A 13490-nucleotide genomic window follows, 5' to 3' on the forward strand; every position below is an offset into this window, starting at 1 on the left:
TGTCACTGAGAAATCCCGACATATAATGGGCATCAAACAATATTTTGGAAAAGTTTAATAAAATTCCTGGGAGATGCACATGACACCGCTCTATTGCAAAAATCATTCTGGCCTTTGCTTTGTTAAAGGGAAAACAAATTTCATTTAAAGCGGTCATTATGAAAAATGGGTGTAAAATAAACATTTTAATGGCGATGCCTTGATGATTCGCTCTTGCGGATTTTAAAGTGGTCGGATTTATTAATTTTAACGTTATTATGAATAATTTGGAAAATAAATACTAACCCATCAAACTTAATTCTAGATTCAAGTGGTGGAAGGTTGGCAGGCTCGCATCTTTCAGTAGGCGAGTTAATGCGGCGATATTTATTAAAGATAAAACGGGCGGTTCGTTTCTGGATTTTCTCAAGTTTGGAACAATACGTTATGGTGTAAGGGTCCCGTGCGATTTTGGGATATTGATTAATAGGCCTAACTAGAGTTTTATGATGAGATATTTTCATTTCGTGTGTTGACCTGGCCATGCTTTGCCTCGGCACCACTATGTTTTGGTATCACCTTCGAAAGATATTCACTTTGGGTATGCCATCGTAGATCAGGTGTAAGTGTTAAACCTAAGTATTTATATTATTTCACTCAGTTAAGCACGGAATAGTTATGCTATATTCATGACGGAAAATATTTTTATTTTTTGTTATTGACATACAGGCAGAATTGTTTTTGTCTCAGCACTCTTGATTGGTCAATCAACATCTTGATTGGTCAATAGGGTCATGACGTCAGAGCCACGTGACCTCGCGTGGGAATTTCAAACAACCCGCACCGCTCACGTGAAACGTGACATCATGAGTGGAATGAAAGTGATTACAACGTGACGGAAAATGAGAATTAAAGGCCGCTGCATGTCTCAAATGTAGGCCGGCGTTTAACCTCGGTTTTCTACAAAACGGATATCCTTTCAGCGCCCCCCTCACCTAAGTTGTGAGGGGAGCCAAGTTGAGGCATGCAAATACTTTACTAGGGGGAATAGATTCCACTCCGCTCATTTGCATTAGACAGAACGCCTACAGCGTCGAGCCCATCCCTGACGGAGGGGAGGTCCGCGTCAGTGCACGCGCATGTGCACGTGCATGTTCGCGGCGGCCGCGGCTGTGTCGTCTCCTCTTCCTTCTAAAGCCGCTTCATGTTTCAAAAATAGCGCAAGGTGCGTCAATGCACCAGGCACGTGCAATGTGCAACCCTTGGGAAGATCGTGGCGGCACTGCGCAGCGAAGTATTTGGCCCAGCACTGAGCTAGATTTTATGGCGAATTCCACTGGTCGTTTTGGAGCGCGCCGGGATCGACTTTTCTGGAGCGAGCCTATTTCACTGGGCGATCGGGATCGAGACCGACGTGTTTCACTGGTCGTTTTGGATTAGCTCCCGCTCCAGATCTCGATCTGGATCCGAGAAAAGTCGCTACCACGATTTCGGGGGATTCAAGCGGAAGCCAGCCGGGCCAGCCCTTGGCGCACACACGTGACTTCCTCTCTCGTGGGGCATCTCGCCTGATCTCGCCTATCTTGTCTCAGAACAAGAAGAAGCACGTCGCTAGATTGTCTCGACATCAAAAGAATTCGTAATGGCCGCTTGCTTAGCCCTTGGCTCGACAGCCGGTTCTTTTTCCAGGAAGGAGAAGAGAAGGTATTTGCCGCGCTGCAGGTATTCCGGCAATCTTTGCTAGAAGCGCCTGAGCCATTCCTGCCGCTCGTGCGTCGAACACGTGTTAGCGCCAAGATTGCGAAAACGTCTTCAAACCACCACGGCGGCCGCGGAAAGGGAATTCCCGGGCAGTTGAATCACGGGAAGGCATCCGCCGATCCCGGAGCAGTGCTCATGTTCCACAGGGGATCCGTAGGCGGCGCGACCCCGTTCGGATCGCGTGCTTTAGTCCGGATCTGGTCAACTGATCCAGGCGCGCTCCAAAACGCCCAGTGGACTTTGTCATTAGACGCCATGTTCTTGCTAGAAGTGGCGCGCGGCACGTGTCACGAGCATTTCCACAACGATGAATTTGGAATGTAGAACAACCATCATCATCATCATCATTTATTGCCCGATAGCCGAGACCTCCCCGACAATAGATGGTTCTCGCCAGGCCCAGAAAACCTGCCCGCGCCGAGGCTATTGTATTTGAGAGGAGTGGAATGTGTTCCCCCTAGTAAAGTATTTTGGGCAAGTTAGAAACTGGGGACGATATAGAAAAAAAGGAGGCGGGCAAAAGTGGAAATCGCGAAGTGAACGTCGGCCTTTAAAGGGGCTGTGCAACGACATTGGGTAGGAATATTCCTCACTTTACTCCAGCTTCCTGGCACTAGTGGGACCCAAGAATACTCGCACACAACACCACTGACCAAGAAGCGTCTTCGTCGCCGCGGAATTCAAAGGAATGAAAGCGGAGCTTTTCTTTCAGTCTCTCCTTCCAAAGCCGCCTTTTGCTCCTTCGCGAAATTTGATGACGGAGCTGTGGGGATAATGGCAACAGTACGATCCCCGGGAATGCGCAATCGAGCTTTGTGGTGACGATATTCAAACGCTCATCACACAGTGGACGCGAAGACTGCGTACGAATACGATCCGGGCTGTTGACAATCGATGGCCCGACATGCATTCGGGTAGTGGCCCGCGTCCAATCGCTGCAACGGCGGCAATAGCCGAGCCATAACAATGTCTGGAACTCAGCGCGTGTCCTCTGCTTTGTCAACCCCAGCGCGTGGCTATGATCAACATTCCCAGCATATAATCTGCTCAAGATCACGTGGCCGCTTGTTCTGGCTGCGAGTTGAGGGGGTGAACGGTGCTCGCTTTTATTTAATTTTTTTCTGGAACTTCGATTGCGTGGGATGAAAAACGAATGCGTGATTTATAGGTCATTAACGTCAGGGATCCGTTTTAAGCGGTTTTCGCGCAAAGTACAAAAATTTTTGCATCACCCCTTTAAAGAAAACTTTGATTAATTTTAACTGGAGGTGGGATTTGAACCCACGACCCTTCGGTTGCGAAACAGACACGCTTCCGAATATTCCACGCAGACACTTTTTGTTTTATTATGAGCCACGCAGACAGGCTTTTAGGGTTAGGGGACGAGCGGGGGTTGCCATGTTTAGCTGTCGCGTTCCACTCTTAGAGGTGAAACTTAAGCTTTCTCTTGTAAACGTGCATGTTCAAGTAACTTAGACACATGCAAGGAAGTGACATCTTAGCATTTTGAGGATGACACCTCGGACTCTACACCTCGTTCGCAGCAATAAAACGTATCAATAATGGGATTGCTAGTGTTAGTATAACACTAAAATTAGAAGCTCCAGTAAAACAACTTGCGAGTAGAACAGGAACTGTTCACTATCTAGTATTTACCGCAAAATGCCGCGGAAGCGCTCATTTCGTTCAGCCGCCCCCTATTATCTTTTTCAAAACTCGAGAATTTCGCAAATTATACGTTAATCGCACGGTTTGAGCGACCAAGCGCCCATGCCTACATGAGCCCAGTTTTCAGTAAAAGCGGTGTGGGCGCTCTTATTTTTATAATTCCTGGTTTATTATCTTGCGTTGATTTATACTAGCCTAAAATAGTTCCGTGTTTTCGTCGATTCTAAATCAACGCATGCTTTAAAAGTCCGCGTAGACGTCAAAATGACTCATTTTTAGAGATCTAGGATTAAGAGCTCAGCGAAAAGATGGCTTAGAAATACATCGGGAGTGCGTCAAAGCTCTGCTGGGAGTATAGTCGACATCGGTCAATTTAAGTCACCATGATGAAAAAGTATGCGTAGTTTGTTGAGGATAAGCATCCTAGACATATGCTGCTTTTCGTTAAGAGACGAACTCTTAAAACGCTTTGGTGCACATAATAACAATAATAATAATAATAATAATAACAAAGGTGTTATTCGCTCCAGCGGCGAGTACGTACACCAAATCTGGAGAGGCTTTAGCTGGCAGGGACTGTTCTAATCCTGGCCCAACAAAAACATTCGTCTCGCCTGCCACGATGACCGAATTTACAAACGGGAGCACCGATGTCGACCACTAGTTCCCCAAGATACAATTTCAAAAGTGCGGACGACTGGAGTAAGTTATGTGTGACCCTTCTGGGAACGACGGCATCATATGGAACTTGGTCAAAGATCGCAGGCACTGTGTGTTGGTATTTGGCATCGCGTGACGCTCGGCGAGTCGGGATTAAAGTAAAAGATTGCCTCGACGTTTTATCGAACCCTAGGACGATGCGATAGCACATGATGAAAATTGTAACGAGCAGCCTATTTATCTCTAAATTTAGCTCAGATATTTACCCTCTAAATTTAACGTTGAAATTTCAACGTCACGCCACGTAACACCATGATATCAAGTGAGACTTTTGCGTCACAAGACACCTTAACGCCACATGATATTAAGACGTCATGTAACTGCTTAACATCATGGGATGACATCAAGGCGCAACATGGCCCTTCGACAGCATGCAATCTGACGAACACGAGCCAGAAAGGTCCGGCGAGGTTAGGTTAGGTTAGGTTAGTTCGTAGGATCGTTCGTAGCTCACGTACCCGGTCCTTGAGCATCTTTGTGACCCGCAGAGACTTGGCCAAGAGCGAACCCAAGGGCTGCCGCAAGGATAACTTGTGCGACGACTGCGGCAGTCGAGCCGCAGGTGGCTCCTTCCTTGCCTCCATAGCCGGGGCTTTCCTGTCAAGCGAGTCAGCCGCCATTTGCCTCGGAAAGCAGAAAGGAACGAAGCAAAGGCCCGTGCGTCGCGAGTATTGCATTACATATTCGTTTTTTTTTCTTTTTTCTAAATGGACCATAAGTGCGCGTTTAAACTTTTCTTCCTTAAAAAAAAAAGAAAAATTTTTTTTTTCGATTTTATAGTGACCTAGCAATATGCTCAATCATTTCATACAATTATATGAAGCTTATTATTTCGTGTAAAATAGAACTACGAAACCGAAACTGATGTTTTAGTTTCCCGCCATACCTGCTCTCCTGAAAAGGACAGGCTGTGAACGATGGGACCCTCGGTTTGCGTAGATATTAGTGGTCACGAAGGCGAGTGACGAGGCGAGCTGCAGCAGCAGCGGCGCTTTGTGGTGTGAGAGCGGTGTACCGCGCTGCGATTGCTTGCCGAGCTACTCCTCGACTTGGCACGCGGAACACGAAGCACGGGTGACCCGGCGACTCGCGGCTGTTTGTCGACGCAACACAGTCCAACGCACTCCAACGCAACGGTCTGTGGTCGTTATTATATCGATATGACAGCGATTTAACTCATATATTTAATGTATGTCTCGAGACTGGTGTTTTTCCGCGTAAAATGCAGATAGCAAAAGTTTCTGTCATATATAAAGAAGGTGATAGGAACGATCTTAGTAATTACAGGCCAGTGTCCATTTTACCAATATTTTCAAAAGGATTGGAAAAAATCATACATAAAAGACTTTACACTTTTTTCGACAAACACTCAATTCTCAGTCCCCGGCAGTACGGGTTTCGGAAAGGGTACTCGACAGAGTTAGCGTTAGTTAACCAAAAAGAGAGAATTCTAAACAACATTGAAAATAAACTTCTCACATTGGGAATCTTTATCGATTTTTCAAAAGCTTTTGATCGCATTAATCATAAAACTCTTCTTCAAGAACTAGAACTTTCTGGTATTCGGGGAATAGCCCTGAAAATACTCGAGAGTTACTTACAGTTTCGCTTTCAAAGAGTTGTAATAAATTGCCAACGTTCTGAGTCTAGAAAACTTAATGCAGGTGTTCCACAAGGTAGTATTTCAGGGCCTCTTTTATTTAACCTGTATATTAACGACATAGCTAACATTGACGATGAAGCAAACATGATAATCTATGCAGATGATGCTAGTATATTTTTTGCAGGGTCCGATATTTCGGACATTATGAAGACAGGTAATACATTTCTAGAAAAACTTTATACGTGGACAGTCCAGAACTCTTTAGTGATAAATAGTAATAAAACAAAAGCTGTTGTTTTCAGGTCAAAGGGGGTAAAAATGAGCGGAAGTCAGATTCTCTCATTAGATTCACGTGGTATAGAAATTGTGCAGAACGTCAAAGTTCTTGGTGTCATGTTTAATGAATACATGCGATGGGATGAAACAGTTCAGATGATAGCGAAAAAACTATCGAAGGTGGTGGGTATAATTTATAAGCATAGAAAAACCTTACCCCAGTCTGTACTACGACTTCTTTATAACTCTTTAATCTACTCTTGTTTTAATTATTGTTTCTTGGTATGGGGAAATACTACTTCTGCAAATATTCGTCGTATTCATATACTTCAGAAAAAAGTAGTTCGTATTTTGTGCAACGAAGCACATGATAGCCACGCGGCACCACTATTCAAGAAATTAGGAATTGTTCCAATCACGAATCATTATGAGTATAAACTTGCCCTGGCATATAAAACTGCGATAAACCACCCGGGAAACAGTCTTCTTTCTCTTTCCTGCCTTCACTCACAAAACACTTCGTATGCCACCCGCCATGCCGACGCCTGGACGGTCCCGCGCTCGAGAACAAACTATGGAAATCAGAAACCAGCTGCCCAAAATGTTAAACTATTTTTTGTCGCGTAATATTACAATTGAAAACTCTTCTAACAAACGCATATTATCTTTACTAGTTTCGTGAGAAATCTGACTGTGTACTCTTGAGAGCGTTTTTTTTTTTGTTTTGAGTGCCTCTTCTGCTGTTGCTGTTGGGGGAGGAGAGGGCACTGTCAAGCAGTTTTGTACTGCTTTTTTCCCTCCTCCCTCTCTTCTTGTATGAAGAGGAATAAAGAAATTTGAAACTTGAAACTTGATATTACAGCGATGACTGTTCGCGGGACAATCGGTGGCTTTGCGCCGTCCACCGCACGACATATCGACGAAGGCCATATTCGGCAGTCCGTTAAGACATTCCACGGGCCGCGAATAACAAGATAACAAGGAAGCAAGATAAAATGCATGGTCAGTAACATCCTCCCTGCAGGGAATTCTGGCAGCGCATCGGTATAAGGGCCAATGTGACCTAGATATGGCACAAACAACAATTCTCGGGAGATACGCACATAAACGTGCTTTAGGATATTAGGATCCCTTTTGTGTCCGGAAACATGAAGAAAGCAAGTGCGTTAGTGCCACGTCAATCTACCTGAGAGATACATAGTTTTACTTTCTAAAGAAATAGCCAGAAAAATGACATTAATAAACTGCCTTTGTTTCAATAAACCCTTATTTGAGCATGCAGTTCGTCTTGTATACTTCGTTGTCCTTGTTTATTCGGCGATTTTCGTTTAGCACGTGGGGCTACTTGCACTGCGCTGACTCACGAAAACACGCTCTCCTCTACTAAAGGCCTGTCCAAACAGGACACCTTGGAAATCGTGAGGCGAAACGACCCCGGCATAAATTTTGGAAGTGAATCGTCCGGTAGTCGGATGTGTGCTTGAACACCACCAAGCCAACATCACGATTTTCCTCCTGGCTTCCTCCGATTTTTTGATGACCTTGGTGCTTTTCAGTTTTCACGCCCCTTTCCACCTGCCGATGCTGTCACCCGGGCCCTAACATCCTTCGATGGGCTCCAAAATCTATTCGATCTTACACCAGGGTAAGGGCTTTGTACAGTACCTTTGTGTTTTGAGACCTGCCCGCGCCCACCGTCACCCTGTGTTATTTTGTGACGCAACCCGCCAGACTAGTCAGATCTAATCAGGTAAAAGTTTGAACCAGAGCCCTTCCCTTTCCCATTTTTGGGACCTGAAGAGCAGCGGAGGCCTTGAGCGATTGACCGACAGCCAACAGAGCTGTGAGTGGCTGTCCGAACCCACGTGGTGAGCATGCTCATGGCCCCGTGGAGGACACGGCCGAAATTTGACAAAAAAAACTTTCCCTCCGGCAAAAAAAGAAAAACAAAAAACAGACGAAGTCGGATTGCCGCACGACTTCTGTGGGAGTCGTGTCGCCTCACAGCTGAAATCAGAGGGCCGAGACGGAACCGAACCGATCCAGATCTTCGGCGAAATCATTGAACTAAAGCGGAACTGAACCGAAAGAAATATAACAGTAACCGGTTCAAACGGTTCACGGATATATTTGTTTTTATTACAAAACAATGTTTTAGAAATAAATATTGGCAGCTAGGTATTTTTTTACAATTGCGGTATACAGAATTCCAATGTATGAGAAATTGTGGGTTTTCCTTGTGTTTTTTATTAGCACTACGATTAATCATTTGTCACATGGTCACTTGACGTCGTGGTGTCGCCATGCTGTCAGAAAATGTCACGTTACCTGGCTCTGTGGCGTAGTGACGTGACTCTCTGCGTCAAGTATACTAAAATAAAGAAAATCACTAGATTTATTAGCTGTTGACACCGTGACGTCACATGACATCATGACTTCTCATCGCGAGTCACGTGGTGCCGTGACGTACTCGAATGTGATAAGTCCGAGCTGAGTGCTCGGGTTCGTGACAATCAGCATCGCCAAACATTCGGATCATGACTCGGGTTCCCTTAAAGATGAGAATATCGGAACTCTAACAATGTCTGAAACGCAACCATGCTTTATTCTTTGGCAACTCGAGCGCATGACTGCGATGAACACTGAAGGATTATAGTTAGCGTCAGATCAAGTGACCATTCTTCCTATAGCGAGTTCAGAAGGGGAAAGTTGTTTCATTCCTTTATTTTTCTGCGTCTGAAATTGAGCGGATAGGAAAAGTTATGGGTGATTGTACAAGTTATCAACATCAAGGATTGGCTCTTTACGGTATTTACAGAAAGTTAAAAAAAATGTTGCAGGACCTTTTTTACGTTGACGCATCACTGAGACACCCAAGCATGTTTTCGCTGTTGTTGAACTGTTTCAAAAAGTAGCCCTCGAGAATAGAACGATCGAAATGACTAAATGTGACCTTTTTTCTGATGATAAATATAACTACAAGATTGTACCTTAAAAGAAAGATCGTAGTGGCCTCAGAGAGACAGCCGAACTTTGGCAGCCGCTCTATCTCACAAGAGCGTCGTCCTCAAGTTTTTCTCCAAGCCATGTCTACGTATAATTGATTTGGGAGAGTGTTAAAAAAATCGATTTTAAAGCTGATTTTAAAAAAACACACACACACACCATGTTCCTGACATATTTTTTTTCTCGAACACATACAAGTTTGTTATTCCTTCTTTTATGTGATGAACAATTTTATGTGTCTCTAGTCTGGACAAGAAAACAGTACGCAGGGGCGCGTGGGGGAACTATTATGAGTAAGCACGCAGAGCGTCAGAAAAAGACCAATAGAGTAGCTGGACAACGGCGAGTAGAGTATAAAATACTACTTTGTCATATTCACTGAGAAATCGCCAATTAGCAAGGGTGATGCATGTTCGCAAATTGAAATAACTAAGATATTTACAAGTACAAATCTAAAAAGCCAAGTTATGCCGAAAATGTTCACCTAGGTACTCACTATATTACGCCAGATTCGATCTAAGTACGAAGGTGCGTATACACCTTTGCAAGTGGGATCCCGGCTTAACCTCGAACCGCGCGCCAAGGTGAGGCGGATTTACTCACCAGCCAGGATGTTCGCTGGTTGTCGTACAATGTTGCCAAGCGTCTCTCGCCGAAGCGTAGACCACTGAGCGCAGAAAGAAATTTTAAAAAATAATTATAAAACGTACAAGTGTCGTCTTCGACAGCGGAATAGCAAGGAGAATTAAATAAAATGCCTAAAGCGGTAACAAATCGAAAATTTTAAAAAGATCTAAAGTCTCAAGGCGCTCTCTTCAGAATGCGCCAAAAGTCGCATGGCCTTTGCATCAACGATGGCTGCGCTCGCGGCAGCTCTGGCTTCCACAACATGCAGGAACAGAAGCTGCGATCGTTAAAAAGTCAGCTCCAACCCTGAAAGATGCCCCGCCCCGTCCTACAATATGTGACGCTAAGATTCTGTGTGGATACCTCCTCCTGCGTTCCGAGACAGTAAGTGTGCCGCTAACGTAAGTCATCGGCGATGCAGCAAACGGCACCATCTTGTCATCGCGCACCCCATGACGTGCCCCTGGCGCACCCCAGCTTGGCGGAAACGGTACAGGGCGCCAGCATTGCTCAAAATGGCAGCGCACAGGAGCCTTTCTTGCAAACGTGTATACTAGGTGATTCAAGGAGTGGCCAGGCTCTTTAAATCGAGCGCAAAATTCGGTACACTAGCGTTGAGCGTATCGAAAGTTAAGGGTGCATCAAAAGCTAAAGCTTGTACTACACATATACTGCTCAGCTAGTTCTGTTTGAATGCTCAAAGTACTTTATTACCCTCAGATTTGGTGTAAGTTCCTATTGGGGTGCTATTCTGGTCACAAACATTCACGTTCGTGTTTCTCGAAAACTCCTCCACCCTACGATCCGCGCGCTCCTATTGGCCACAGCCCGCGTGATAATTCCCCGCGGTTCCCATGGGAACGTTCGAGAAACACGAAATCAACCGTTTGCCGTAACTGTCGCTCTTCGAGTTCGGACCGTGACGACAAAGTGACGTATGACCACATCCGACCTACGTAGCACATAGCGGAAGTCGCGTCACTAGATTAACTGCGGTATTACTCGACACACCCTACTTTCTGTTTCACTATAAGTGCGAGCTAGTGCGGGTGTAGGAGCTACAAAAACGTGCTCCGGGCTTTCAACGTCCCTGTCGAGCAGGCGCGCTTGCGCAGTGCAAGCCAACGTTCGTGCAAGATCGTTCGGGGTGATGCGCTCGTGCTTTTAACTTCTGTTTCTATTGCACGAAGAGGAACAAGCTTTCGGAAAAATTCTAGAGCGTAGAAAATGGCGGCGATGCTTGTTACTCAACGATGGGTCGACCAACGCGTACAATGACGGGTTTTCTGCGAGCACCCGGTTTGCCTTCGCGATTCACGACGACTGTTTCTGACGACAATACCGCTTGTAGAAAAGCACCGTGTGATCGCAGTGCGACCAGCTGCGCAACGAGAGACAGCGACGATGAGAGATGGTGACCGTCGAGCAGCAGCTTATAATTCAATCGCACTGAGATTTTTCGGAGCGGAGAACTACAAGGGCGTGGTTGCCACCCATGATCACATAACGAATGCCCATAACGAGCCGTGAAGGCCGTTGCGAGTGTCGCTGTCAACCGGGCTGGGAAGAGACGTCTGGGTCCACAAAACGCCGGACCGAGGCAGCTGAGGCATGTGCGAAAGAAGGCTTTCGTCGCCACCACGACAAGCACACCGACGTCCTGGGGTGCGTTGACTAAACTTAGACTCTAAATGAACCTTCGTCACCGTCAACATCGGTCTGAAGGAGACCGTCACCATTCTGAAGGACTCCAATACTCTGCCTTTGCCGCAAACACCACTTTGCCATTAACAACATGGTGGTGAGTTGACGTTAAAACTTCAGGGTTTCTACCGCTTCGAAGTTAGTGCACGCTTAGTACCTATGTCTTTAGTTGACAATTAGTTGCGGTTTGTAGCTACTGTCAATCACGCAATAAAATCTGGATGGGTTGCTGATAGCATTTTGTTGTATCAATTAGATATTTTACCTTTTCACACCAAGTTTCTAGAATTGCATGTCAGTCATCGGACAGTCATAAGAACACTTTTCGATGCCCTGCAATGAATCGTTACTTGTTTAGACAGCAGGCGTTTAGTCTGACAGAGTATGGTAACATTGTTACCCACTGTAGACGAGAAATTTAGCCAGTGCGATCTTGTGGATGGTTGTCATTTTTGTGACCCAAGAGAAGCAATAAAGATACAATCAACACACGTGTGTTTATTGTAAAGGTTATGATACCAATTAAATAGATTGTCGTTTCAAAAGTGACAGTAACTCATTGAAATTAAAGAGTAGTGTGAGCTGGATTTTTGAAATTTGCCTGTGATGCACAGCAAATACGCACTGTTGGCTTATCACCATCAAGCATAACCGACAAGCAGCAGCAGCAGCAGGCAACCTTTAATTGCGCCCAGAAAGACTAAGCGATTGGTCGGAGGCCCATCTAGGAGTCCCCTTTCAATCACCTCTTAGGCGACGGCCAGAATCCCTTGGACTCCAGCGGCGTCCTCGGCCAGTGGGACGACTTGTTCCTGCACCTTAAGGTCGGTGCAGAGAAGAAGAGCTTCCCAGCTCTCTTGGTTGGTGATCTTTTTTAGTAGTGGCTGGGCTTTGCGGTCGAGCCGGCTGCATTCCCAAACAATGTGGCGAAGAGTCGCCCTTGCACCGCATAGCTGGCAGTCTCCCTTGTAGCGATCCGGACACCATCGGCTGAGCTGGGCAGGACTAGGGTAGGTGCCTGTCTGTAGTCGCGCCAAGCTACCGCTTGTCTTTTGTCCAGCGATGGATGCGCCGGAGGGTAGCGCATCCTTTCGCCGGCGTAATGATCGAGGATGTCTCGGAACGTAACCAGTCTGTCGCCCATCGTCAACGATTTGATGGAGGGGTCCGACGTTGCTCCGGCCCGGCGAGTGAGACCTCGGGCCGCGTCGTGAGCCTCCTCGTTGCCGGGGAGCGACGAGTGTGCTGGAGTCCAGATCAGCTTCACCTTCGCAGTCTTTTCAGGATCACCTAGTACTCGAAGCGTAACCGGCGAGATCCGTCCCTTGGCGTAATGGCGAATCGCCATCTGTGAATCGCTGACAATGATTTTAGCGTCTTGCAGTTTGAGTGCCAGAGCGATGGCCACTTCCTCGGCTACGTCCGGTTCTGTCGTCCGGACACTGCAGCTCGCAACGATCTTCCCTTGCTTGTCAACCACGGCTGCGGCCATGGCATCCCTGTCGTACCTCGCAGCGTCCGTGTAGTAGACGCCCTCTTCCTTCTCTTGTAGTCTTCGAAGGGCCTTGGCTCTCGCCGTTCGTCGCTCCACATGGTGCACGGGGTGCATGTGACGTGGCAGGTTTGGGATGGTAAGCTTCTCCCGGACCCGCCTCGGCACGTCTATCTTCTCGCCCGTTTGTCTTTCGTAGCGGATGCCCCGGTTTTCGAGAATGTGACGCCCGGTCGCGCTCTTTGTTAGCCGTTCGAGCTGAGACGTCCGATGAGCCTCGACGATCTCTTCCACGGTGTTGTGTAGGCCCAGCGCCGCCAGCTTTTCGTTTGACGTAGAGTCCGGGATGGCAAGTGCTCGCTTGTAGGCCTTCCTTATCAAGCAGTCAAGTTTGGCTTTCTCCGCCATCCCGAGCCGTAGGAAGGGAAGGACGTATGCCAGCCGGCTCACGACGAAAGCGCGGACGAGGCGTACAAGATTCCCTTCCTTCATTCCGAAGTGACGGCCTGAGATGCATGAAATAAGCCGGGTGATCTGGTAAGTTGACGCTTTGAGCGATTCGATCATCTCATAGTTGTTGCCATCCGCCTAGACCCGCAGACCCAGGATGCGAATGCTCTTCACCGACGGGATACGCAGTCCTTGCGAGTAGAG

At 46.7% G+C, this 13490-nt stretch overlaps 1 protein-coding gene across 1 annotated transcript in view; it reads right to left on the reverse strand.

The window, feature by feature from the left end:
- Positions 1-12104, reverse strand: part of LOC121048119 (endothelin-converting enzyme 2-like) — a 45348-nt gene extending 33244 nt beyond the window's left edge. The window contains exons 1-2 of the mRNA XM_040504042.1: positions 12091-12104; positions 4587-4725 (exon numbers count right to left, since the gene is read on the reverse strand). Of these exons, the coding sequence (XP_040359976.1) occupies positions 4587-4712 (126 nt within the window). The 5' untranslated portion in view covers positions 4713-4725; positions 12091-12104. The remainder of the gene's footprint in view (positions 1-4586; positions 4726-12090) is intronic.
- Between the last annotated feature and the right edge of the window lie 1386 nt (positions 12105-13490).

The sequence above is a fragment of the Ixodes scapularis genome, unplaced genomic scaffold (genome assembly GCF_016920785.2).
Source record: "Ixodes scapularis isolate PalLabHiFi unplaced genomic scaffold, ASM1692078v2 ptg001158l_1___fragment_3__unscaffolded, whole genome shotgun sequence".
In the NCBI taxonomy this organism is placed as follows: domain Eukaryota; kingdom Metazoa; phylum Arthropoda; class Arachnida; order Ixodida; family Ixodidae; genus Ixodes; species Ixodes scapularis.